Source organism: Falco naumanni, chromosome 4, assembly GCF_017639655.2.
Source record: "Falco naumanni isolate bFalNau1 chromosome 4, bFalNau1.pat, whole genome shotgun sequence".
In the NCBI taxonomy this organism is placed as follows: Eukaryota; Metazoa; Chordata; class Aves; order Falconiformes; family Falconidae; genus Falco; species Falco naumanni.
The window spans coordinates 9,975,442-10,002,943 of NC_054057.1; the positions used below are offsets into that span (position 1 = coordinate 9,975,442).

At 39.5% G+C, this 27,502-nt stretch overlaps 1 protein-coding gene across 1 annotated transcript in view; it reads left to right on the forward strand.

Moving 5' to 3' along the window:
* Positions 1 to 27,502, forward strand: part of RFTN1 (raftlin, lipid raft linker 1) — a 97,574-nt gene that overhangs the window by 21,231 nt on the left and 48,841 nt on the right. The window contains exon 3 of the mRNA XM_040591044.1: positions 19,193 to 19,379. Coding sequence (XP_040446978.1) covers positions 19,193 to 19,379 — 187 coding nt within the window. The remainder of the gene's footprint in view (positions 1 to 19,192; positions 19,380 to 27,502) is intronic.

Below are 27,502 nucleotides of genomic sequence, written 5' to 3' on the forward strand. Positions count from 1 at the left end.
ACACGACGCTGCCCTGACAGCCTCTGCCACCTATTGCTCTTTCTTCTAGAGAGGCAGGACCACCCTGGCCTGGACCCATGCTGTTGTAGCTCCTGGGCATGGAGACCCCAGACATGGCGCGGTAGTGCCGTTGTGGTGTCAGCTGCTGTGTTCCCCGGTGTTGGACAGGGAAGGGGCTTCACAGCAGTATCTCTGCGTCAGGAAGCCTAAAAGGTGTGTGTTAGTGTGACACTTCATATGCCCTGCTCTCTGTGTTGCCAGGATAGATGTGGGCGCTCACACATGCTGGCAAGAGGAGACAAGGTCTTCAGAAAGGAGCGGGCATCAAGAGAAAGTAGGGCAGGTACAGCAGGGAAAGAGTATTAAGGGACAGGAGGAGCTGAACACAAACTGGAAAACCTTGAGGGTGATGGGTGGCAGTAAAAATGGAGAGACAGATATAATTTGACTTGTTGAGTAGGAAGAGAAGACGTGGCATTGTTTTCAGCGTTCTGGGAGCTTTCCATTGCTGGAGGGATGCGTTTTTGTTGTGTTCGTATCAATGAGGCCCAGCAGGGACTGCGGCTGACATTCTGGCAAGGTTTGCTCTCAAGTTCTGCCTGAATAAAACCCATGGTATCGTGCACAAGCAGGGACATGGTCTTGGACTGAAGAAGCCAACTTAAGTTTCTGGGTTCAGATCCCTTTTGGGTCTTTCATGACAACTTCTTTCGTTTGTTGAATCTCAAAGTGACAGGAAAACCCTTCCCTGAGTGTGTTAGACTTATTTCATTACTGAACAGGGAAAGGTTACTCTAAACCTTAAAATGCTATCATTTTTAGGAAAGATCAACATTCTAATGAAATTTTGTCTGAAGAATAACCTTCAAACATTTAGGTAGTTTAAATCTATCTAATCTATTGTGCATGGAAACTGCAGGATTTCTCATGTTCTTTGCCCAGTTTTGTAAATAGGTAGATTTGTTGCTTTAGCAACAAGCATAATTGTGACTGCAATTTAAATTAAGGTTATGAATATTGTACTCAGCAAAATCATGTAGTTTGCAAACCTTAATGATTGTGTCTCAAGTGTTATCTATTCTTCAGGTTGGTCTGCTTACAGCATTTGCATGGCTTTTGTGTGCGAATGCCTCACCTGCGTTTTCTTTACCTTGACTTTGTACAGAGAGAGGCACTGATCCTCTGTCGGTCATAATGCATTATCTACATGAGACCTTTGTTTCTGTTTGGTTTTCAGTGCCTGCATGTATGTGCACAGGCGATAGGTAGCCTAATAAGCGTTCTGTCTGTACAAGATGTAAATATACTGCCAAGCAAACGTCTGGAATGGGGCCTGGTATAATGCGCCTTTTTGCAATAGGTCTGTTTAGTGCTACATTCCAGGTGCTTCTGCTTGCTGATCATGGCCAGTCGGCAGCAATTTCAGAACTCTTCAATGCGATTTCTTGGTGAAATACTGTTGGAACATTACTGTCTTACAGCCGTAACATACTACAAAGCCAGTAAAGGTTGATCCAGGCATCCAGATTGTGGCCTTCTCTTTAAGTGATGAGTGAGTCTGGAAAGATGTTCGTGGCTCGTGTAGAGCACAATAACTTATTACCATTTGCTGATCGCTGTCCTAGTCTCATTTCCAGTTCCTGAGCTAGCTCCTTTAGCTTTTGTTCAGGTATGTTGGCAAAGCTCTGACATGTGTTCTATATTTTTGCCCTGTATCTTAAACACTAAACACAAGTCTCAGTGGCTTGGTTTCATCTTATAGCAGTCATACAAATGTGTGCTATCTCCAGGTGACATTATTACTGCATGAAATTGCAACTTGCTTTCTGTGATATAACTTGCACACCCAGCAAACTCTTGGTTTGTGTGCAGTCATGCCTTTGCAAATGATTTGGTACTTGTGACATACTGTGCTATGTGATAAACTCAGGATCAGCAGCAGTCTTGGCATTCCCCAGATACGAGGTGGCACATGAGAAATTTCAGCTGAGTCTGATGCTTACTCAGCTGCTGCAGCTAACTGGTACGGCTCTTACTGGTGTGGGGTAACCCATGCATTGTGATAAGATACAGGAACTCGAAGTTTAAGGCTTTCCAGCTATTTGGGTTTTGCAAACCCTGCTTATTTCATAGAAATGGAGTTCTGTTTAGTTGAATTGTAAAGAACTCTGTTTCCTTCCTTTCCTTCTCCCCCCAAATAATCATCCTCTCAACTTGAGACTTGCCATGATTAGCTACACATTCTTCTTGAAAGAAACAGTCTTTTCAAGGGAAAGGGAATCTCATTAAGCCTTTGCTGTGAGCTGCAGCTCTTGATCAGCACACGAAAGACAAGCCTGACAGTCATCAGGTGAGTTTAAGAACTGCAAAAATATTACCTGTCTCTGTTAAACAGTCATCAGCTGAAAGAGTTCATCCCAGTCTGAGAATGCAGAGGCTTTTGCGTACTATCTGGCACATAAAAAATTAAAGACATCAAGGACGTGAGAAGTCCTAAAGATGCCATGCATTTCCACATGAATTGATAAAAGGCCTTAAATCTGAAAGAGAATGAAGTATGAGGTTTACAGATAAATAGATGGAATTTTGAGAAAGTTAGAGATAAGCCAAGACATGGTTACTGGTGAAATATAAATAAACAGCAGTCGACTGCTGTAGTTCCTCAGTTGCTAAGCCCCCTATGGGTGTTCTTTTATTTGAACAATTGTTTCCTGAATTTCTTAATAACAACTGATACAAGAATTGACAAATAGTGCTAAATTGCATGGGTTAATTCACTAGCAATTATTGTACAGATTATTAGTAAGCAAAAAAAATTAGCATCTACTTTTATCTCAAATCACAAAACAAAAGAACAAAAAGAGAGTGACAGAATAAATGGTCTTTTGTTAAGTTATTGTCTCATAAAGTTTGGAACTGTGTCAGAATTGCTTTTTTGTTTTGTTTTGGTTTTGTTGTTTATTTACTAAGGAATGCTCAGCTCAGATGCAGCATCTGTCTTTCTCTGCAGTCGTCCTTCTACCCGATTTTTCCAGCTGGGTTGAATGCCTTGATGAAGCCTTTCAAATGATGAAATAGAAGAAATTGTACATATTCTATGGGATTATTTTCATTGTTCTTCACCACATGTTCACTGAATTAAAATACTTTATAATTGTAAGACACTGTTTTCAAGCTGCACTCTTGCACAACTTGTTGGCTTCGTTGTTTGTTTAGGTTTTTTATTATAGTAAATTTTGGGGAAAAATCGATCTGCTCATCAACAGGTACTTCCAAGGAACCCTTCCAGAACCATTGGTGAAAACTCAGGCTGTTTTATTGGTGATACTTCGTTATTAGCCCATAGCAGGTCTGGCCTTTCTTGACCTAAAAGGGCTTTGAAATGATTCTCTGTTTTGCAGAACACACTTAGGAATGGAGAGAAGTGAAAGTGTCCTGAACATGACATGGGTTGTCATATGATTAGAAGGCAGAGCCATGTGAGGCTGCTTGTGACTTCTCTTTGGGCTGCATTATTGGGATCGGTGAAAAAACAGTATGAGCTGAGGTACAGAGGCACAGTGCTTCGCATACCATCACAGGTTTGCTCATGAGGCATTATTGCCTGTGCTAGCAGTAGCTGGCAGCAATAATAGTGAACAGTTGCGTTGTGTGCTGGCTGTGAATATGCATTGTCAGACACCACCGTGACACCTATAAAGTTTGTTTTCTATTCCTTATAAAGGGGACTGAGAAACTGACCTATTGATTTGCTTCTGTAATTTTATTATTTAATCAGTAAGAATGTGCATTTTGAAACTAATTTTTTGATGTCACTAACTCGAAAGGGTTCCTATTCAGAGGTAAGGGAAGTCTTAGATCTTAAGGTTGTCTGTATAACGCTTTTTAATTACCACCTTCATACCACAAAAGAATTCTGTCCCTGTTGGACAGGACATATGTTACATCTTTATTGCATATACTTATTGCTTTGGGATTAGATTATAATATTTTCATTAACTCATTCTTTGGCAGCTTTGAAGGTAAGGTCTCTGCTTCTTGCCTTTTCATTTCCAATAAATGTTTTAGATGCAGCACTTTTTCTGACAGAACTACACTGAGAAATAAATAAAGGTAAAGCAAAAAAGATGCCCTCTCAAACATCTGGAGAAATACTCTGCTTCTTTGCAAACAAAATTGCAACGACCACCATTTTCTTGCAAAATAATAATAATAAAAATTATTATAATTTGGCTTTGGTCATGCCATTTTAATAATGCCTGAATTTGTGGCCATTTTCTCATGACCCGTATTAAACAATAGACTTGCACGCTATCAGGACTATTGTGTGGGAATTCTTCACTTGAAAAGAGAAACTGGCCACATTTTTCTGAAACGAGGGAGTAGGAGTTCAAATTCTGGAGAGTGACAGGAAAATTTGCTCTAAGCAAAAAAAAAAGCAGGTTTTTTTTTGCCAAGAAAAACTTCTTTCTTTAGTAAATCCATCACCCATGCTGTAGCAGACTTGCTTAAAAAAACAAAACAGTACTTTTGGGAAGTGCTTTGTTAACTTTTAACAGCCTTTTCCACTACTCTTTGGCTTTCTATCAAGCGTTCTTGCCAAGTTAAAGTGATGTGGTGTGTTTGGCAGCGACATACTTCTTTTAGATGCCAGTGGTGAACTATTGCTTGTAAGTAGTTTTCAATATTCTGTGAAAGCCTTATCATTGTTAAATACACCATTAGAGGTGTTACAGAAGGCAATATCCTGTAATACCTTTTGTAGGATTTTCTTTTTGGGCCCTTATTTTTGAAGGATTATTTTTCAGACCGTTTGGAAGAGGTGGTGCGATGGGGTTTTTCTGTTTTGTTTCTGAACTGGTTTCCTAGGGAAACGAAAGTTTAAAAAAAGGCTCCCAGTCTGTCTGTCTCATTCCTCCAAATAATTGTAACTGCACAATTTCAAACCAGTTTGCTAGAAATCTTGAAAACAATTAGGCTGCTCCTAATTTTGTGGAAGCTGGTAGCTGGGTAGAGGACAGAGACCTCTGTTGACAGGGGAAGGTGAGCAGAACCAAGGCATGCATACTCCTCCTCGGGGACAGCTCGCTGGCCAGCAAGCCTGTGCATCGCTCCAACATAGCCGCAGAATCACTGTTTCTCATCAGCCTGACGAATCTAAGGGGTGGAATGAAAACAGAAGAAGGGAAATTCGAGGCTGTGGCAGCAGAGAGGTTGGAGCACAAAAGCCTCATCAGTGGGAATCAATCTTCGTTAGCTACGCTAATGGAAATAAACCTTGAGTAGGCATTTGTATAGTAGCACTGTATATAGTGATACAGGTAGCAAAAAGTCAGCAAAAAGTATTTTATCTGGTACCGATTTTAACCAGATCTTTAACCATCTTAGTGTACCAATAGAATTGGAAATCCAAGAACTTACCGACTGGAGCGTAGGTCCTCTTTGGGATAGCTCTAACTCTCCTTCACCTCATTTCTAAAGGATGCAGTTGCCTGATTCATTGCAAAGTTAACTGGACCATTTGGTGATTCTAGCTTTATAGCTTCTGGAATTAGTTTTAGTCTACACGGTCATTCTAAAAGTCATAGAGGGGGTAATGTAGAGGAATGCAGGCAGTGGGTGGATCAGCATTGATAACATGCAGCTGTGGCCTTGCCTCAGAGGCAGTGGGTTGATTGACATGGATGATGTGCAGGTGTAGCTCGTTCTGCTGAGTGGTTAAATAGCCCTGAGGATGGTGGAAAAGGGGGTTGGATGGAGGAGGAGCAGCAGTGTGGTCTGACCTCTGGAGGAAGGAGAAATGGCACAGACAGTAGAATCTGACCGATGGTAAAGCCTTGTTGCAGCCTACTAGTTTAGAGAGTGCTGTGATAATTAGTGCCCTCTGTGAGGCCCTTCACATTATGAGACTGAGTGCAATGAGCGGCGATGGCTGTGCCAGGGGCACCCAACGTAGCAGAGACAGGCGGGAGAGCCTGGGGATCTGCAGCAGACACTGGTACGGGTGAGCTGTTGGGGTCGAGGAGAAGGCAGCAGGGACTGGCACGAAGAGTCTGTTGGTATGAGATGGTAAAAGCCCTTGTTGCAGCCGGCTGGTTTGGAGAGTGCTGCGATAGGGTAATACATGGTTCTTCCACGTGCCAAATTGATCAGGAGCCATTGTGGAAATTGCTTGATCAGCGTTACTGCCACTCTGGATTTTCATACGTTCCCAGACAAATCCTTGCACGTTAAGTAGGTAATCGGAGAGAAGGTTTCCTGTGATAATTTTAAACAGTGAGGATTTGGATCACAAGGTCTTCCTCTTCAGGCCTGTTTTGTTGCAAATACCAGAAAAGCTTTAGTTCCAACTGGATTGCTCCCTTTGATACTATGGGGTAGCTGAGATCTGCAAGTACAGCTAAAGGGTGGCACTGAGGGTAAGTCTTGTGAGGGTGACACAAGGTCTGCTGTGACAGTAAAATTTAAATCTTGCTTGTGTACAGACACAGATTCTTTGTGTGAGATTCACATACTAACAGAGGTATGCTTAGAATACCTGCAGTGATGGGAATATGTTCCCATTATCAACGCAGCTGAAGAAAAGGTAGAATTGCTGGGCAGGATAGCTGAGAAGAATGTAAAAAAACTTCCTGGACAAGGTTTTGCATTTGATTTTTAATTGCAGTTCCCCAGGCAGGCCTAATGACTGGAAACAAAGACAGACCTAATTTAGTTTTTACTCCTTTTTAAAATCTGAAGTTTTCCTGGGAAGTTTGATGGGGTTACGTGGATCAGTTTGGCTTCTGTTTATAATCTAGCAGCTGTTGTGTGTTCTGTGTCTTGTATAGGTGCCCATGGAACTGTTTATCTTAGAATCATGACAGTGTAATGTGATTTTAAAAAAAAAATCCGAACACATTGTATTTCCCTTTCATCTAAATTTAATTTACCTGCCCCTGAATATCTTCTGTTTATAGTGAATTTCATCATGTAGCATTCTCTTACCCAACTTTCTTCTTTCAAACATAACCAAACCTGGAGCCAAGCAAGACTGCTTGCTTAGTTATGCAATGTATGTTACATTTTTGGCTACTTTAATATATATTTAGTTTTGCCAGTAAAGCTGAAAAAAATTTAAGAGATATTTATGAAAAATTACAGGATTTTCCAAATAGGGGAATATGATTTAAAGGAGCACCAAAAGAACATTGGGAAGATACACTTTGTTATCTTCCAAATGAAAAACATGCATAATTTGGAAATGTCGTCTTTTTATCTAAAAAATGAAATACTTCAAGCCAGGAAAAAGATGAAAAGATGAAAGTCACTAAGATAGTTTACCTATTAGAATTTTAGATATTAAGTGATCAATATGTACCACTACTTATTGAAGAAAAGGAATGTTATTGGTTGATACAGTCAAGAAACTAGAACATCTGAAATAGGGTAATATATGGACTTCAGTGACAGGATAGGGAAAAATCCATTTCTAGCTTTTAGAGAAATGAAACAAACTTGGCACACATCATCATCCTAAATAAGATTTTACAAGAAAGACTGGAAACACCTATTACAACAGAAGGGGAAAATGCATGTGAAACACTGAAGATTTAAGGTGAAAAGAAACAGAAACCAGCAGGTAACATTTGAATAAAGCCTTCAAGCATTTATAAAGCTATCTGTCTTTTTCTGTATATATAATGCAAAGTGTTATGTATAATATATATACAGGCATGACCTGCCAAGAGGATTTTGGTTTCCCTGGAGACTATCAGTTCTGTGTTGCACAAGTTAGCTTGGGGAAAAAGAGCTATCCTGATAAATCCAAACCTTTCTTCCTGAGGTTATTGGATATGTCAGTGAATTCAGATCTTTGTGTTGAAGGCTGAATTTATAAAATGCAAACTTTTAAATGTTTTTTTTTAATTTCCCATTATTTCTCCTGGCATGTGCTTACAACATGCAGCAATTTTGTGAATTGGAGGAAAAAAAAATCCCTTTATTGTAATACTTTGATGGTAGTTCTAACTTGTTTGTCTGAGTTGTGCCAAGTCTTTGATTTCAATCACCATTTTCAGTGTACCATGAAAAATGCACATCAGATCATAGTGCATGTATTCAGCCACAGTTACTACACACAGTTGACTTTTCTCCTCCCTTTTCCTTAAATGTTTTGAAATCCTGTTGTCATTTTTCAGTCTGGAAACTAGGCTTCAATGAGATTTATAGTTAACTATCTCGTGAGTATGGAAAAAAAAACCCCTAATATAATGCATGCAATCTACTTTGTTCATTTGTGCTTCATTAAAAATAAAAAAAACTAATCTCAAGGTTGTTCTCGGTTGGTTTGGATGGAAGTATGTAGATTGATATATGAACCTGTCTGCTTTTTAAGTCGTTGAAGAGTTGGCACATACAGTGCGCAATTTTATTGGTAACAGGGTATAGTTATTTGAAAAGCTTAGAAATGCTACAAATGCCATTTCAGAGATTTTTCTCATCTAGCAAAGTATACCATAAAATGAATAAACTCTGCATAATTTGGAACTTACTAAAGTAGGCAATTTTTTCTACTCTTCTGAGGATATTATCTGTGCTTTTTACAGTTCCTTCACTGCAGTCCAAGTTTGCTTATTGTAAAATTTGCAGAGAATCCAGTGCTGCTACTTTGTTATATTCTGCAGCTCTGAAATCTGAAATGAAAAATTGCCAGAAACATGGAAAGAAAATCAAAGTGAAGCATAAAACGGAGAGAAGGAGAGGAAAGGGAAAAGGAGGGGATTATGCCAGAAAGAAAAGACATGTATGTATTAAAAATATGAGAAGGGAGAGAATGAGAAGATTCTGTAGGCTGCAGATTGCTAGTGAAACTTGTGAGTATTGCTGCTAAGAAAAATGGTGAGCACCTTAGCTAGAGTGGTCAAAGCAAAAAATGCATCAGCCCTCCAAATTTTATGAAGTCACCAACTAAGATACCGGATCTCTTCAGGAAGTTTCACTTTTATTTTTCTGCTTGGGTAACTCCTCTTTCCTCCTCCTTTAAAGTATGTGATTACTGGCTAGTGGATGTGAGAGGACATAGCTTGCTGCACCACTGATGGAAGTGGTGGCAAGTCCTATTCCACTGCTTCCTAAGCCGTTCAAATGAACGGCATTCAGTGTTTGACTGTGGCAGCTGAAGTGCTGCCATCAGGGGATTAACTTGGTGTCTAAAGGCTTTAGGGCAGGGAACCAGTGCTTTTTGGGGGCTTGAAATAGATGTGAATTGATGTGCTGGCTCTTCCTGTAGTTCAGAATTAACTCATTCTGTCCTCTGGAATTCAATGTAATACTTGCCTTTTGGAGTTTATGCAGATAACAAGTCTGTATGAATAAAATATTGCAACTTTGAACACTTTCTTCTTTTGGTTAGACATAATTGGAGTTTTCTTGGATTTGTGAAATGTAAATTATCTGTCTTTGTTGTCTGTGTGTTTGGACTGCATCAATTTATGAAGTAGAATCAAGCAGGAGGAAGGGACAAATAAAAAATACCATTTCAAAGAGCTGCTCAAGTACAGAAGGGATAAGATTTGGTTCTTTTTTCTGTGCATAGTTTAAATGAGAAGTCCCTTTCCTTTTTCATCTTTTTTTTTTCATTTTGTTTTTTGCACAGCCATTAACTCGTCTTGCATCTAGTAGATGGTCTTAAATTTGCCCATTGTGTATAATTCTGCTCACAAGCTAATATATTAATTTAAAAAGTTCTTGTCAATTTATTTTGGTAACTAAACTTCTGTTTAGTGGGTTGTTTTTTTTTTCACTTTGTGGAGGTGATAGCCTGGGTATTTCCTTTTCTCTGAAACACCAAAAATGAAACCATTTCATGTATAATCACATCATGTTTGTGCCAAATGTACTCAGTTCTTAAGATACTTATTTTATGCTTGCAAAATACAGAAATGAAACTTTGACTGGACAACAAAAAGGTAACTCAAAGATGCAATGACATTAGACAACACAATTGATGAGACAAAGTTGTCTAATCTTATTGCATCCCTGAGTTATCTTAGTACTTTCTCGATTTGACTAATGCACACATCTACTATTTCCTAAAGGAAAAAGAAGGATGTTGGTATATGTGTCTCTGTGTGTGTACATATACATAGGTGCACAAATATACATGTGTACGTATATATACACATATCTATATACATAATTTCAAAGGGTATGCATGCAGTTTCACAGTCTTTCTGTGGTTTTTCCCCTCTCTTTCTTAAGATACAGTACCTCTGAATATTTTTGAGTTCATTATTACATTTTCACTAGAAGTAAAAGTAGGAGCTTATGGAACGGTCATCCTTCATTTAAAGTTCTGATTGGTCTTGCATACTCATTCTTGCTTTGATGGGGCCATGTATTGTAGTCGCCTTGAAGATTGAAAGAAAAACCATTGAGGATATATTTAGCGTGACCAAAGAAGCAACATGATATGTTAACATCTAGTGCCTTGCCTTTGCCAAACAGCCTGAACAGTAAGTAATGCACCTGGACTGTCTTGTCATTGAAATTAAGGAACCTCTGTATACACTTTAGAGAAGCTCAAGCTCTATTAGAAAGGAAAAGAGACTAGAGTACAGATTGTATAGTTGTTACGTGAAAAGCTTGAGCTTTTAACTCATTAAATTGTAACATTAGTGTGTTTCAGGTAATTAAAGCAGTGTGATAGTTTCAGAAGCACTGTATGTTTTCTGCTAGGTTAGTTGTACTGCTTTAGCATGTGTTTGGTAGTTTTTAGTTCAAAAACAGCTTGGAATGCCTCACGAAACTCCCCAGAAATCTGTTTACTGATTTGGGTTCTTTAAGTTGCATTATTAGTGGGTTTGCCTTTATTTTCATTGAAAGTACTCAGATTCTCTGATAGGTTTTTGTTGTTGTTGTTGTTGACAAGAAACTATTTGTGTGTTGAATGAGGAAAGAATATTTATAGTTAAATGAGAGTAACATGACTGCATTGTTTTGCAAACAATTTGTGCTGTGTAGAAGAGTTTCCTAGTGTTTGTAACAAAGAATGATAATTTGCAATAGATGCCTTCATTATTTATTTATTTTTTTAGATTGATACTGATAGGAAATAACCATGTTCTCTCAGGATCAGTCAATAAGTGTTTTGATAATATTCAAGTAACAGTTTGCTTTCTGCTCTCCAGAGTAATGAATTGGCCTTACCATGCCTTCTTAGTTGGAAGGGATGATGATCTGGATCCCTTCAGCTGCTCCAAACCAACTGCTACATAAGTCAGTGAAAAGTGCCTTGAAAACTTTCTGATTTATAATACAGAGAGGGGATCTTTCTCAGTCTGTGCCGCATTGTTAAATGAAAGCAAACACTTTGCAATAAATTTGTACCCTGCACCTTCCTCCAGGTGAATTCTGATGTTTACCTGTCTCCCTGCAGGGACCTGTGTTACTATTCAGCCCTCAGAGCCTGCACAGGTAAACCCAAGTACTTTGGCAAAGTGAAGAGAGACCTGACAGGATGGTCTGTGTTGGTTTGTGTATCCTAATTGTTGGGAGTGTGTGCCTTCTGTCACTGCAATGAGATATCACAGTAATAAGGGAATGGCAAAATTTCAAGGAGTGGAAATTCACAGAACCACTGAAAAAAATGTGCTTCTTTAACCACGTTGATCGTGTAAAACATTAATACCTTTTATTTAAACTTCTGAACATCATCCAAATTAAAAACTTCACTGCATTTGACATGTTCCTACAGAATGTAGGTGGAACTGCATCTTCTGACAGTTTCTAGTTACATTTTTTGCAAAGACAATGCTTTACTCTACTAGAACTTAGTCTGCTGTAGATTTGATTAAATTTGCTGGAAAGGAGTTAATATTAAATTAAGAAACAACAATTCTCATACTAAATAGAGGAAGTGTGCTTGCTTTGGTATTCTATAAAATGATCAGGGCTGTTATGAACAACCATAAACCTCTTCGGGAAGTGCCCTGTGTGGAGACTTGGGAAATTTTGTGGACTTGGGCCAGATTTTTGTGTCCACTCACACATGTGCTTGGTGATACAGTCTTTTCCCACATTATTGTCTCCATTCGTTGTTGCTATTTAGTTTCCTGCCAGAAAACAGGCAATTACAACCACCTTGTCGGGATAAGTAAGGCACAACAGAGTTAACTAATGCCATTTTCCATGAGGAGGTCAGTGAAGGCAGGAGCTAAACAGCCAGATCCGTTATAAAGCCTTTCAGGATGTCAACGGATGGTGTTGGGGTAATGACTTTATTACCATATGACCATAATTTTGCTTGTACCTTGTTTTCATCTTACATGCTCGTTGCTAGATCTGTTAAGGACTGTGGATGCTAACACCTGACCTCTATCCAGATTCTTTCAGGTGGTCTCCTACATGCTCTGCAGAGTGTCGGAGGGAGATTTGGGTGCTTTGGAAGGGCAGCAGCAAAAATTTCATGCTGGGTAGGGAGCTGCGTGGAAGTAGTGAGTGGGAGCGACAAAGTGTGTAGCGTGTGTCTGAATGTTTGCTCCTTGCTAGCTCACAGGCACAACCCTGCCCAGTGGAGACAATTTGAGGCTGCAGCGGGGAGAGGGAGAGCTGCGCTGTGATTGCCCTTGTTGTTCTTCCGTCAGCCTCATCCCTCTGCTGAGGGCTGCATGAGCCTTGAGCTATCCTGGAGAGGAGATGTGAGGACGTTGTCCTTTCCGTGAGGCACCTGGAACAGCTGTAGCTTTGCAGAAGGGGCTTGCAAGGTTGGTGGTGTTGGAAGCAAAAGGTATGGTGAGGACCGTGAGTGGCTCTGGGTGCCTCAAACGGGAATGGCTCACAGGAATGATCACGGGTTTGGGAATGGCCTTATCCTGTGCTTTGAAAAAGAAAATAGTTATAACTGTATTTCTTGAAGGGCCTGAGCCTGCTGATGTCTGTTAGGCCTGATCAAATGACATTGTGGGATCAAGTGCACCCTCAGCAAGTTTGCAGATGGCACCAAGCTGAGCAGTGTAGTTGATGCCCTAGGGGAGATGATGCCATCCAGAGGGACCTGGACAAGCTCAAGAAGTGGGCCCATGTGAACCTCATGAGGTTCAACAAGGCCAAGCGCAAGGTCCTGCACCTGGGTTGGAGCAGCCCCCAGTATCAACACAGACTGGGGGATGAAGGGGTTGAGAGTAACCCTGCCAAGAAGGACTTACTTGGGGGTACTGGTGGATGAAAAACTGGACATGAGCCAACAATGTGCACTTGCAGCCCAGAAAGCCAGCTGTATCTTGATCTGCATCAAAAGAAAAGCAGCGTGGCCAGCAGGCCAAGGGAGCTGGTTCTGCCCCTCTGCTCTGGTGAGATCCCACCTGGAGTTCAGCGTCCAGCTCTGGAGCCCTCAGCACAGGAAAGACACGGACCTGTTGGAGCTGGTCCAGAGGAGGGTCACGAAAATGAGCAGAGGGATGGAGCACCTCTCCCGTGAGGAAAGACTGAGAGAGATGGGATTGTTAAACCCAGAGAAGAGAAGGCTCTGGGGAGACCTTATTGTGGCCTTTCAGTACTTAAAGGGGGCTTATGAGAAAGATGGGTACAAACTTTTTAGTAGGGCATGTTGCAATAGAAATCTACCATCTTTCAGTTTGATATAAGGAATAGTTTTGGTTTGTGTGGTGTTTTGGGTTTGGTTTTTTTTTTCCGATGAGGTTGATGAAACACTGAAACAGGTTGCCCAGAGATGTAGTAGATGCCCCATCCCTGGAAAAATTCAAGGTCAGGTTGGACTCTGGGGCTCAGAGCAACCTGATCTAGTTGAAAATGTCCCTGCTCACTGCAGGGTGTTGGACTAGATGACCTTTAAAGGTCCTTTCTGACCCAAACTGTTCTGTGGTTCTATGAAATCGGAGTATTGTGCTTACAGCTACCAGGTAACTGAGCTGCTGCATCACTTAATAGCGTGGGTCGTTAAGTTTGCCAGTCTTCCTTTCTTTGTTTAGGACCCTATTTCTTTGTTTAGGACCACATTTGGGGCATGTACTGGTGTAAAGTGCTTTCTTCTGTACCCAGTATAGACAGAGAGTGCATACACACCAATTCAATCTTTGATTGTTTTAATATAAAGGAAAAAAAGCTTATTAATGTTTCATAATAAAATGAGGAACATTTTTCTGAAAATGCAGATGAACACAAAAAGTTTAAAAGGGAACTAGTTGAAAGGAGTCCGCTATTTTTGTGGAACATTTTCATGTGTAATGTGAATCATCATTAAGGTAAACAACTGTAACTGGAATAAAAGCATAAAAGCTTAATCAGGAAAATGTTAAAAAAATGAAGACCAAAAAATCCCAACACTTAATTTGTGTTGTAAGAGTAAACAAGTAAGCACTTAACACAGGATAATAGGAATTTAGAGTAGAAATATGTGCTTGTCCTTTTAAATAAAGTATTAAGGATAAGCACTGAGAAACTAAGACATGTCTGGCCCTGAATTTGACCATTTCATAAAGAAAAATCAAATAAATGCCATTTTGGCATTTAGTATTTTATTTTTTCCTGCAGCATAGCTATTATTCAAGTAGAAAGAAATTGAAAACCAATTAAGTTTGTTTTAGCTTTGTCATAAACATAACTAGCCAGAAGGGAAAACTGCTGCTTATGAAACAGAATATAGTTAAAAGCATCTGATTCTGTTGAGTCTATATATTTTTTATATATATGTACTGTATATATGTGTGTGTAGATATATATATGAAAGATTTACCGTAGTTGATTTTCATTATTAAGCATGGGCTAACAGGTGAATCCATGCTTTATTTTATAAAGCATAATATGCTTTTCTTTTTTGAAAGTGTTGGGTGATCACATCTCAAAGGTACCCAATTCTATTGTTTCAATATAGAAAAAGTAGCCTAGTTGTTGGGGACAGTTGCTGTAACTGTCTTTTCTGTTAATATTTGATTGGGATGTATCTACCTCTTCAGCATGGACCATAACACAATTGTCAAAAGTCATACGAGATGCTTGTTTGAAGCTGGTCGGTGGCTGTTTGACCTCTGTGATAGCAGCCCAAATGACCCACTGGGAGGGAAAGCGGAGCTCCTTAACACAGGAGAACCAGTTCTCTCCAATACCTGTCTCCCCAACCATATTTCTCAGCCTGCTCTCAGTCCCTCAGGATCCCTGTGGCAGACTGCACCACCTTCCTCCATTTCCCATAAACTGCTTTTTGGAGCTGCAGAGATGTCCTCTTTCAAATATACATGACTCAAATTGTAGATTTTTATGTCAACTCAATCCTTTTATTGAGTTTTCTGTGGCAAGGTGGGGACGGCGTGAGTGTTTGGATGGGTTCTTACATTAGCAGCAAAGAATGTGCAAGTCCCCAGACCCAGAAAAGTCACCTTACAGTGTGTAACACACAGTTTCTTTTGTTTTAAAAGGATCTCTAAGCTGTAGTTTTCTGTATGTATCCAAGGCTTGCTGTCAGTGTTTTCAGCTTCAATTATCGGTCGGGCAACAAGCGTAATTTGCCTAGTAATCAGTTGAAAAAGCAGTCAACACTTAGATTTCCTCTTTCAGCCTTAGCGAAATCGAAAACCACAGCATCTGTAATTTACAAGTTTCTTACACACTAGTCTAGATGTAGACAGAACGGACAAAGGAATCTTCTGAGGTCAGGCTGTGAAGTGCAACAATAAACAAGGAAACGTGAAGCAGAATATAAAACTTGGAGCTAACTGCATTTCAGAAGCAATGTGGAAGCTGCTAAAAGAATTCAGATTTATCTTTTGGCAAAAGAGAGGCTTATAGTAACTTCTGGAGTTATACAAGGTTTTATTTGGTTTTTCATTTGCTCTTTTACGCAAGTCTCTGTTGTACACAATTTTGGTTTTCCTTGTTCTTTCGAAAGTGGCATGATTAGAATTCTCTTTAACAACTAAAACAAAAGATGTCATGGATTTTATTGGAAGTTGTCAGGTTTTCTGAAAATGTTAGCGTTTTTCTGAAGTAAAATAATGAAAGACTAGATCAGCAACTGGTTCCATAAATTCGGTGTTTTCAAGTAGGTTGAACCTAAAGTAAGCCACTTAGAGGAATCAGCTGAAGAAATAATTGAAATCTGACTGTTTAAGTTTGAAGACTGTTGGAGGATGAATGTGACTCTCCAGGCAAGTGTGACATCCTTTTCCAACCTACTTTAGAAGAGACCTGTATGATTTTTAGCCTGACTTAATGCCTAGAGAGATACCGGAACAAATAATTTATCAAATATTCAGGGGATGCTGAATAGCACAGATTTCTGGGGAGGAATATGCATCACACAAACCAGTCTGTCTGTGGCAGAGCAACAAGAACGCACAGCACAGGTCTGCAGACCCAGGAAACTCATGTAGACCTTGTGGGCATTGATTGTGTAAGAGGAACTTCCTTGTCTTTTTGAAGGATCTCTAGTCCAAGGCAAAATTAGCAGTAATTCAGCATCACACTGCAAAGACGTATTAACTGTAAGGCTTAAAATGGTTCTGTCCAGAGCCTGTTAAAATTCACTGCTTTCATTTAACTATTCCAGCAATAGACTGCTGACTATGTTTATTGAGGTTTGCTAACCTGAGAAGTGCTGTTTGCACTGTGGACGTCAGAATCACCTTTGAAAACTGAAAGAAAAAACTCTAAAAATCACTAAGAGTAGGGACATTTGGCCAGTGCTAATTGTGGGGAAAAGAATTTCCTTTCCCCCCCAAAATGATGCAAACTGACATGGGATGTATAATAAGCATGAAAGACCTTTTCCATTCTACAAAGCTGTGATGAGGCTTGTACTGGATCACTGTGGTGACTCTTAGATACCTGAAGAAGGATGTGGACCAGTTGAAGGGAAGCAGGAGAGAACCATCAAAAATTATTTAGAAATCTAGAAAACACAAGGGAACAGGAAACATTGAAAGGACTGAGTTTATACAATCTAAAGAAGGTAAGATAAAGGTGTGACAGGTGTCAGGAATTGTAAAATGCTGATGCAAGAAAGAAATACTCTAGTGAGGAAGCAGCACTCTTGAATTTCAGACAGGCAAATTTGGGCCAGGTGCTAGGAAAAAGTTTTGAATAGTAAGACCAGAGGAGTACTGAAACATGACTTATGGGGGCTTGTGAATCTCTGTTACTAAAGGTTTTTTAAAAATAGATGAGAAAAATTGTGAGAAATAGCTAAACTAGAACTGATCTGGCCTCCCTAGGTAATAAGATGGACTTGCTGGATGATCCCTCCTGTCCCTGTTACCTTTCTTTTTTAATCATCAAATGTACATCCCAAGGCTCCAATTCCATGTGTTTTCACGCTTTCCCCTCAAGTTTAGCTTTCAGGAGGAAGCAGTTGCTCTCCCATGTTAACAACTGGACTTTCTACTAGTTTTACAGAGGCATGCTCAGAAGAATCAGATACTAGACACATATGCAAGGCAAGCACCAGTTGTCATAGATGGTTGTTAAAAATTGGAGCATCATTACCAAAATTAACATTGCTGATTTGTGTTTAGCCATTCCATTGTATTCACTTAAATGCCTCATTTAGAAATCTGTTCTGGCTTTTATATTCTTTTAATTAATTAAATTATTTGCAGCATAGTCTGAAATTTTTGGAGTCTCTGAGCCACAGGAGAGAAAAAGTAGTTCTAATGTATGGGTTTCCCCGTTTTGATCCCCAGTAGGGTCCAGTGAATAACAGTCAGTTTTATTATTTATTATGCATTATTCATCATGCCATCTCTTTTTATGACTCTGAAGTGATTTGTATGCTGTTATAGAAGGTAGAGCCCTATTGTCTGTCAATGTACATGTTGCTTGGATTTCTCATTTTATTTGCAGAAATAATAAAAATTCTGCATCTTGTAGTTCTTGGTCAAAAAGTTCCATTATCCTCTTCTGGAACATGGTCTTATATGAAGATACAGCATACCAAGCACATCTATTCTATTATTATTTAAATCATTCCTCTCTATTATTGGTTTTGAATATTTATTAGTTTTTTGACAACCTCTTTCATTATTCATAAAGGGTAGCCACACAGTTTGATGAAAAAAGCAGTACAATGAAACCTTATTTTGCATAGCTGGCTTCTTTCATAGAAAATGTTCTCTAGTGCTTGCTTTTTTTTTTTTTTTTTTTTTACCGAAGACCTGCAAGGTGCTGGGAACCTCTGTCATGTTTCTTGCAACGTTTCCATCCTATTGGTTTCAGTGGGAGAGGAAACCACCCGGAACTCCACCACCCTATGTGCTCTAGCATGGTTAGGGATGAAATAACAAATACCCTCCAGGAGAAATTGAAATGAAACGGCAAAGGTCAGGAAAGAAAGATCTCTTTTTCCTGTAAGATATGGAAAACATATGAAGAATTACTGATGTTGAGAGAAAGAGAGTGGAAGGTTGTTTTAGGTGATTTATGGGGCTTTCTTTCGAAGCCCACAAGACTCCAAGGAAATCAGGACAATTGCCGTACTGACCGCAGTACCTGAATCTCGAGGATCTGACTGGAGTCAGCATCGAATGCTTCACAGGAAGGCATAAAACCCCCCAGTAAGCAGACTGGGGAAGGACTATGTTCATGTACAAGGTCTCGTCCTCATCTCTAACATGTGTAGGTTTGCTTAAACCCTGAGGTATAAAGTTTAGTGTCTTATTCTGAAACAAAGTACTCTTTAGACATCTTGGTAGATATTTAATCTCAACAGCATTTTGTGTCAGTGATCTCTTAGTCTGATAGTACAGCTTTCATGTAGATGGAATCTTTTGTTTATTGCTTTTGAATTTGACATGTTCTACCTTCATTGACTCTCCCCTTTCTCTTGTTTTATATTTTTGACTCATGGCTTGCTGTCCTCAACTGGCATTACTATGACAACTACTAAAAATTAGAATATCTTTTGACCAGCTGCCTTGTTTTTATTAAATCCTCCACTTCGTCTCTGCCAGACTACATAGTGAATTTGGCATTTTAATGTATCTGAATTCTTGTTTAATTGCAGCAGTCTCTTGTGTGAGACAAGTCCTTCGCCAAGACAGCCTGCTTAAAATCTGAAATATAAAATGGGCTTCAGGAAAGGTCAATTTCTGTGTTAATATTGTAGATCAGTGTGAAGCTTGCTTGATTCTGAAGAGCCTGGGCTTAAAAAACCGTGATAGTCCAGTGTAGGATTATTGACCAATTTCTTTTTTGTTTCCAGCTGAGCTGCCAGGATCATCTGCAATCAAGCTCTCCTCTTTGCGTGATCTTCCAGCTCAGCTGCAAGAATTGTACCAGCAGGGCTTTGTCTTGGCTGCTGTCCACCCTTTCGTGCAACCAACTGATGAAAAAGAGAAAACTCCCCAGGAACAAATCTTCAGGGCTGTGCTTATCAAGAAAACAGAAAGGTAAAGCACTTCCAATGAACTGGGATAAAAATAGACAATGTGATTTCCTGCTGAGTTTTGACCTACATCAGGAAATTACAGCAGAGTTTACTGTGCAAGACTTGATTTTTTTTTTTTTCTTTTTTTCTTTGGGCTTGAATAAGCTTAACATGTTCTTCATCTTTACAATTCATCTGCAGTTTGGCAGATGACTTGGAGAATAAAAAGCTGAAATGTGTTCCATATTTTGGGATGCATTGTCAGGAGAGGGAAACAAACAAGCCCTGCGCCTGACAATTTGTGATGATGGTCCTGTTGGTACCCTTTAAGAGTTTATTAGATTAAATTAAGACAGAAGAAATGTTTGCTTAGAAAAGGCATACTTATGGTTACAGTTAATGCAATTAATTTGAGAGCTGCAGTACTAATGCATACTTCTTAAATTTATGCCTAGACTTTAGGCTCGTCTTTCCTCTAAACAATACAAGTTCATTTAATTTTTCAGTGGGTGGAAACTCCCTAAATAAAAAGATGACTCTCACATTTTAAGAGACTAAACAAAATAGATTAGGAGTGTTTTATGTAATCAAAGTCTGAAGATGAATAAACAAACAGGAATAATGTTCTTTTATGTTTTAATCTGGATTTAAAAAAAAATAATCAATAGAATGTGCTCCTAAGTAGCCCAGAAGAAAATTAGAATGTGAATATTCATAAACATATATTTATGATTTTTAGTTAATGATTTAAAACATAATTTAATGTTACCTGACTGCTCACAACTCTGTAGCTACCTGTGTTGTTGCAGCCCTTCTGTACGGTTTTCCTACGTTAGTTGCATTCCCCAGTCCACCCCTTCTTACAGTGACCTGTACTGAAGGCTGGGGATAACTAAACCTCTATTTGTCAATCCTAGTCTCTCTCTTTATGCTGACGCTTGAAAGAAAGGATGCAACTGTTTCAGATACCTTTTTAAAAATGAAGTAAAACCACTATTCAATTTGCTACAGCCTGGTAATCAATCGGTAGCAATTATAGATGGGGTTGAACTTCAGTCTGTGACCTAAGGAGAAAGTTTTGCATTTCATTAGCAAATATATGTGGGCATTGGGTGTCACAGGCAACTTTAGTTTCTAAAATAACTCTCAGTTTACCTTGTCTTGCTTTTAGTTTTATTACTACAGAGCTTCATGCTGGCTTGCCTGATATTATTGTTTAAAGGGTTTCCATTCCATAAAACGTTTGGCTGAACAATGGATTTCCTGAGTAATGCTGGGCTGAGCTTGCCTGGTTTTGGGGCCTTGCTTTCCCTGCCTGCGGAATACCCTGCTGCAAATAAAGTATTTACATGCATAAGTTTGCAATGTTAAGTAAGCGCTTAAGCACTTCTGCTGGACTGGGGTCCAAGGGTTCAGCATCATCCAGGACTAAGCTGTGAAGACATCAGGGGGAAGCAGCACCCTTCTCAGCAGAGCGATCTTCTCTTCAAGCCAGAGCACTCCGTGTGTCACTGCTGTCTTGTACCGTATCCAGTAGTTTACATCTGTGCAGAATGATTCTGAAAGAGTACAAAATCTTAATTGCCTACTCACTCACTTGGGTGCCAGTGTTTCACACACTCTAGACAGCTGTAAATGACTGTACAAAATTGAAGACAGCAGAGAGTCTTGAACCAATTAGATTTCCTTTTACATTCACACTCCATTTCTTTGCATTCTCTTATCTGTCATTTCTGACTGCCTAGGGAAGCGGAAGAGACTCGGTGCAGCGGGAAAAAACAGAGAAGTACCAGAAAGGGAAATGACATCAGTTTGGTGTTTCATGTAGTAGTATAAATGTTCCTGAGTTTGGCTGAGAGAATGGGAGAAGCTGTGGAGAAGTTCCTTCCATAGTGTGTGGGTGCAACGAGTGTTTGCATTGCCAAGTGCAATGAAGGCAGGTGGCTGTTGCAGATTTTAGATGACTATGGCCTGCATAGAGATTATCACATTCCACTAACGGCAGGGGCGAAAACAAAAACGCAACAGGAGGAAAAAAAAAAAGACATACTGTTAATTTTTTGTCATTAACCATTCTTGTTATACTGTCAATTTTACTTTTTTTTTTTTTCTTTTCCCCACTGAGGACTATCAGGTCTCTGGCATTTGTAGGCTGTCTCTATATAAAACAGTTGAAGTCTTGGGTCACGGTTAAGGTCTGCTTAGTATTTGTGTTGATCGGATGAGTGTTTATTTCTGTCATAAGATTTTAGGAGTGTAAGTAGTCCAGGTACCGTTGTAGGATCGTTAGTAACATTATTTATGCTTTGATGTACAAAGTGGTCCCCTGCTGTTTTCCGTAATGGTGGTGCCAGGCGTTCATGGGGAGCCAAGGAGTTATAAAAAGCTCTGTGCCTTGGTGTGGGGCCCACTCTGCAAAACACCCGAGGCTGTAGCTCCTTTTTTACTGCAGGTGTTTTACCATGGATGGCTCCAGTGCTACGTGCTTCGTATGTCAGTTGTCTGCCAGGTACCGGGTACATATATCTCACCTTGCTATTTTTGTTGCCTGAATGGAACAGAAATGAAACTGTTAGTGCCTCTTTAGTACAGCAATATCAATTCTGTGTATACAGAGACAGAACTGAACTCTTGTATTGGTCTTTAATCGGTGTTGCATCTTTATATGTCAGTTTTTTTGTTTTAAAATGAATACTGTTGACTCGTGTTTTGAGGGCTTAGTGTTACAGCACTGCCTCTCAAAAGGTAAGAAGAGGCTATACTGGCTGCAGCACACGTCGTGCGTCAGGAACCACATGCTGCTGCTGTCACTGAGACTTGCAGTACCTTAGTTTGTTGAAGAGTAAAATGGAAGAAAGAGCACTTAGACATGTTATGCGTTAAAACTCATGAAAAAAGTACCTATTAGTGTTGTTACTCCGATTTTGCTTTTGTCCTGGAGTTTTAAAGTACTCACTGTAAATTTGCGGTGTCATTGTACATTTAAGGTGACTTTTAAAGTTACTACAACGGTTTTGTGTTTGATCTGCACTGATATGTACGTGCCTTCATTATCATAGCTGTCTAATGATTTCTGGTAAATAAGGAAGTGGAAGTCATTCCTGCTCTAGGACATTTAAGGAAACACATTCCTAACGTATATGGAAGCTGTAAATATTGAAAAGCAAGGTTTGTTCCTTGGAAATGTTAGGGAGAATATGAAAATAAGGGACAGATTTATTTTTTGAAACATCAACAATACAATTGTTTGTGCTGCAAAAAGTGTAAAGTTCAATTAAAGTAAATGAAGTAATGTAGGAGTGTTTAATTCTTTAGAGGCACTTGGCATGAAGGTAGTTTACCAAGTAGCTGAAGGACTCTGCCATTGCTCTTATTAAATTGAATGTAATAAATTTAAATATTTCTGTAGCACCTAATTGCATTGTGGACACTAGCCAGTTGATTTGAAGTGGTTTGGAAGTTGAATAGAACGGAGTCAGATAAGAGAATAATAACTTCAGTGTTCCGGTGGATACTTTCTATCTCTAAATTTCAATGGACATCTTAATTAAAAAGCAATTGGCTGTTTTACTGTCGGTGCTGAGTTCCGAGATACTTGAGTTTCTCGGAGAACTCATAAAATAATATGCAAAGAAAAATCTTCAAGCCCAGGTTTTTAGGGCTTTTTTTTTTTTTTTTTTTTCTGAAGGCTCCAGGTGTGCAGTATAGTCCCTGGCCTCCTGGTTTGCATTGGCTCACACTTGAGAAAAGTTGGTTCACACTGATTTGTGCTTGAAGACAAGAATCTCAGAAAGGGGGATGTATGGTGGTACCCTGGAAAGCATGAACATGTGACAGCACGTCTCTCCTGGTGGAAGGGACAGGGGAAGCTCTGTGCATTTGGAAAGTTCTGGCTAACCAAGATAAGGAGAGTAGCATGGATTTCATGTATGTTCCCCCAAGGAACAGAGATGGTTAGGTCTTCTTGCATGTAATGACCTTTCTTTCTTTGCCTTTTTATTTCCATACGCACTAGTTTTTAATATAAGACACCTAAAACAGAGATTTTTATGTGCATTACTATTTTGGACAGCTTGTGGCTGAAGAAATTGCAGTCAGCCTTTGAACAAAATTGTAAAAAAATCATAGCACAAAACTGCTCTAATTTATTCCCAGTGCCCCGTAGTGTCACTCCCTTGTCTGGTATCTTAAAGATTCTAAATTTAATGTCCATTAAAATGTTTTGATTTCTCTTTCTAAATACTGTGCACTAGAAAACAAGTTCCATTCTCTTCCAGTAGGAAAGAGACATGGTCCAGGCTCATAAACAGTCTGCTTAGAGCATCTGCAAATATGTCAGAACTATCCTGTTTCACCACAGGAGAGTGGCAGGGGATATAAATTGAATTCCAAAGAGGTCTGTCTTTCTGTTGTTCCATCTATCTCCTAGGACATACCCTTCTACAGATTTTGCCTCCAATCAGTAAAGCAATCGGCAGGGAAACATTAGTAGACTAAGTAGTATAATTTAAGAGAAATTTTTTTTTAGAGTAGACTTCTATGTTTACCTCAAACAACTTTGCAGCTGTTTTCCCTTTCTGTAAAATAATGAGGTGTCAGGTGTTCCAGTGATTCATTTGATGAGATGATTCTGATTCTATTTCTATAATTTCCCTATACCCATTAATCCTGATGAAATGTAAACTGTCATCACTAGGCCAAAAATAATTGTATTTATCTGCAAAAGAATTTGACAGAGTGAGTTCAAAAGTTTAATAGTAAAACAGGATTTTTACAGGTTTTTTTTTTTGTTGGTATGCAATGTTAATTCCAAGTGGTTTCAATTAATGGCATCTTCTGAGATACAGCTAAATTTTTGTATCCTTTGTGTCATTTTAAAGTCTGGATTTACAGAAAATTTAGAAAATGGGTTTGTAGAAAACGTAAAGTGGTGTGGTGTAAATGCAAAAGGCTGAAATGGCTTAAACATGCAATGTGAAATGACTTAAACAAAACAGTAGTCATTGTATTGCTTCTTTGATGCTATGTTTGTATTTCCAGTTGTCAGTGTCCACTTGGTATTTGCTTAATTATGTTAACTGGAGGGGAAATTCTGTTCTTTCACACCTGAAAAACCAACTCTCTCACTCTTTTTCCAGTCATACTAAACTCCCCTCGTAACATAGCAGTGAACAGCCCTTCGCATGAATAAAAGGAAACCTGTATTGTACTAAGGAATGGATGAAATATGAAAAGACATAATTATGTAGGGAAGAAGCAGCAGCCCCCAGAAGCGTTATGCTTTGTGAAGTCTTGGTTTGGTCCTCTGGCATTTGGATTTGCACATCTGCCTTCCAGAGGCAAAGGAAAATGTTTCTAAAACATTCTCACACCTTCTAGCCCCCAAAAGCATTTCTTCTGTTCAAGCTTTTTTGCTAGTCACTGGAAACAGGGAGTTCTTCCTCTGGCTTTCTGTGGAATTTAGTGGATAGAGCCTTGAGCCATGACTGGTGCCTCTGCCTAGCAAGTCTGTCTTTGAGTTTGTGATGGATATTTCTTCACGCTCTATGTGAAAATTTTTCATGCCACGTTTGACCTTCAGTGGCACATCCCTGTATAAAATACACGCAGTGGTCTGGAGCTTTCTTGGAGTGCGCGCTCTGCCTCATCAGCTGCGCCCCCTGCTCCGATGTCATTTGCAAACTTGGCAAGAGGCACACCTTGTCCCCTCCTCTGTGGCATCGATGAACATGTTCAACGTGACACGTCCCTGGTTGCAGACCCCTGGATGGGGACTCCACTAGTCACTGGCCTCCAGATGGGACATCACCATTAACCATGGAACTGTTCTCACTCCTCTGGTTTTCCAGCCTATAGTATCCTAACTTGCATGCAAGAATAGTGTGGGAGCCAGTGCCAAACCTCTTGCTAAAATTGCCTCCAATGACAGCCGCTTGCGTCCCTCCACTCTTCCACAAACCCGCTCGTTTTAACACCAGAGGCCATCAGGTTAGTCGGGTATGATCTACCCTTGCTACGCCTGTGCTGACTGTTCCCAGTCCCCTTCTCCTTCACCCCTGAAATGTGCTACAGAAGACCCCTAGGACCTCCAGCTGAAGGAAGGTGTTTTACAATGACACAATCTGACAAAAAATGTCAGTGATCTACTGTAGTGCTGCTGTGCTTGCTTGAGTTGATGAAAGTAGATACTTTGCATTGGTACAATGTATTTTTAATGTAAATGTAAATGCGTGTGTGTGTGTGTGTATGTGTATCTATTTGGTTTTCACATAGGATTTAATCTTGAAGACGTCAAATGTCAGACTTTGTCTTCATCAGCGTTAGGATCATACACATTTTGTGTGCAAATGCAGCGTGTGTTGTTGCTCTCAGCAGGCTGATTTCAGCTTGCTGAAAAAATAATATTTATTCCATACCCAAGAGTCAACAGATATCTTCCTTTAGCTCGAGGGACAATGGCTTGAGTTTTTAAAGCTTGTTATTTGTTTCAAGTTCAAAGAAATACATATTTCCTCACAATAACTTCTAACATTCACCCAAAATAAATGTTCTTTCATCTGTGTTCTCAAAATTATAAACACTGCACGTTAAAGATGCCTATGTATCCATACGTGCCTGAACTTTTCTCAAGAAACTCTATAGACAGACATTTAAAAAAGTTTATAAAAATTTACTAACAAATAATATATATTCCAGTGACAAAGTTTCCTATATGAGAAAATTCCTAGTAAAGAAAATGTTTAGGTAATAAAGTTAAAACAGCGTCACGTGGATAAGAGATGAGGTTGTCATAATACAATATACCTGCTTTTATTTTTATAAAACCCTGGGTGTTTGTTGGGTGGGCATCATAAAACCTTTGGGTTTTTAATTTTTGCCTTCTTGGTTTTCAGATACTCTAGTTTTACTAGGTTGTTAAAAACCTGAAATTATCCAGATACCAACCGTTCTGGTTAATCATCTGGATGTGGGTTTGGTTTTTTGTAACATAGATCAGTTTGTTGTAAAAGTACAGTTGCATTTTGAACTGTAGAGCTGTTCCTACATGGTGGAAAATCTCAAAACTGCACTTATATTCTTAGCGTAATCTTAATCAAATAGTCATTTTGGAGAGTCTGCACAGCTTACAAGTGTGCTTATTGGCTTGCCGAGTTTATGGGCATGGAGAACATCAGGAAGATTAGGACCAAATGTTGGCTCCCTCATTTCCTTCTTGTATCTGAAAAGGATTGGAAATCCAGTTTGTAACAGACACTGAGTTGTCAGCTTTAATAGTAACTGTGTAAGTTACTGGTACTCTACAGCCGGTTATGGTTTATCTACCATGAAATGGCGCTTAACTGCAAACAGCTGTGCAGGAAATGACAGCCTACTGAAACAACCATCGTAAAATATTTTTGGCCAGTGAACTCCTCGTTATAAGTGAATCTCTTATTTATTCTATGTATTTTCTTCTTCTTTAGTGGCACTAGAGGTCCTATTTAGGATTCAAGATGCCACTGTCTTTAAGTCTGTGGTACTCAGCCTTTTCTGTAATGCTTGAGGGTGCCCTCCTCCCCGGGGCTGCAAACGCCGTCCCCCTGTACAGCACCAGGCTGATGTTCCCTCTCAGCTCTTCGCAACACCATGGTTAAGATGGCCATGGTGGTCACTGAGGGTACCTACGGTGACAGAAAAATCCTTCTCCAGAAAAATCAATAGAGAGAAACAAATGATGAAGTCTTTAATGAAGAAAAACATAGCTGAGGGTGTATAAGATACAGTGAATTTTTCTGTCAGTCTCCACGATTAACCAGTGGTTTGTCCCCTTCTGGGGCGGCAGGCAGGAGACTGCCCTTCCCCACTGTAGGTGAAGTGCTGGTGGTGTTTGCACTGTCCCTTCTGTTCCCTCGGGTATCGCAAAATGTGTCGTAGTGAGTACAAGGTGTTGTAATGTGTCGGGGTGTACCAGCTTCTCTGGTTTGTCTTCGTTTCCAACACGAGTGCGGCATTACTGTGTCCAGTTGTGCTTCTTTCAGAGCTGGGCCATTTCTAATTAACCCAGGGATTTTTTTTATTAAAGGAACAAAGGTAATTAAAATAACTCGAATATTTGCAGACAATGAAGGGGGGAAGATTCAGTTTTCCAACCTAGGAGGAGGGAAA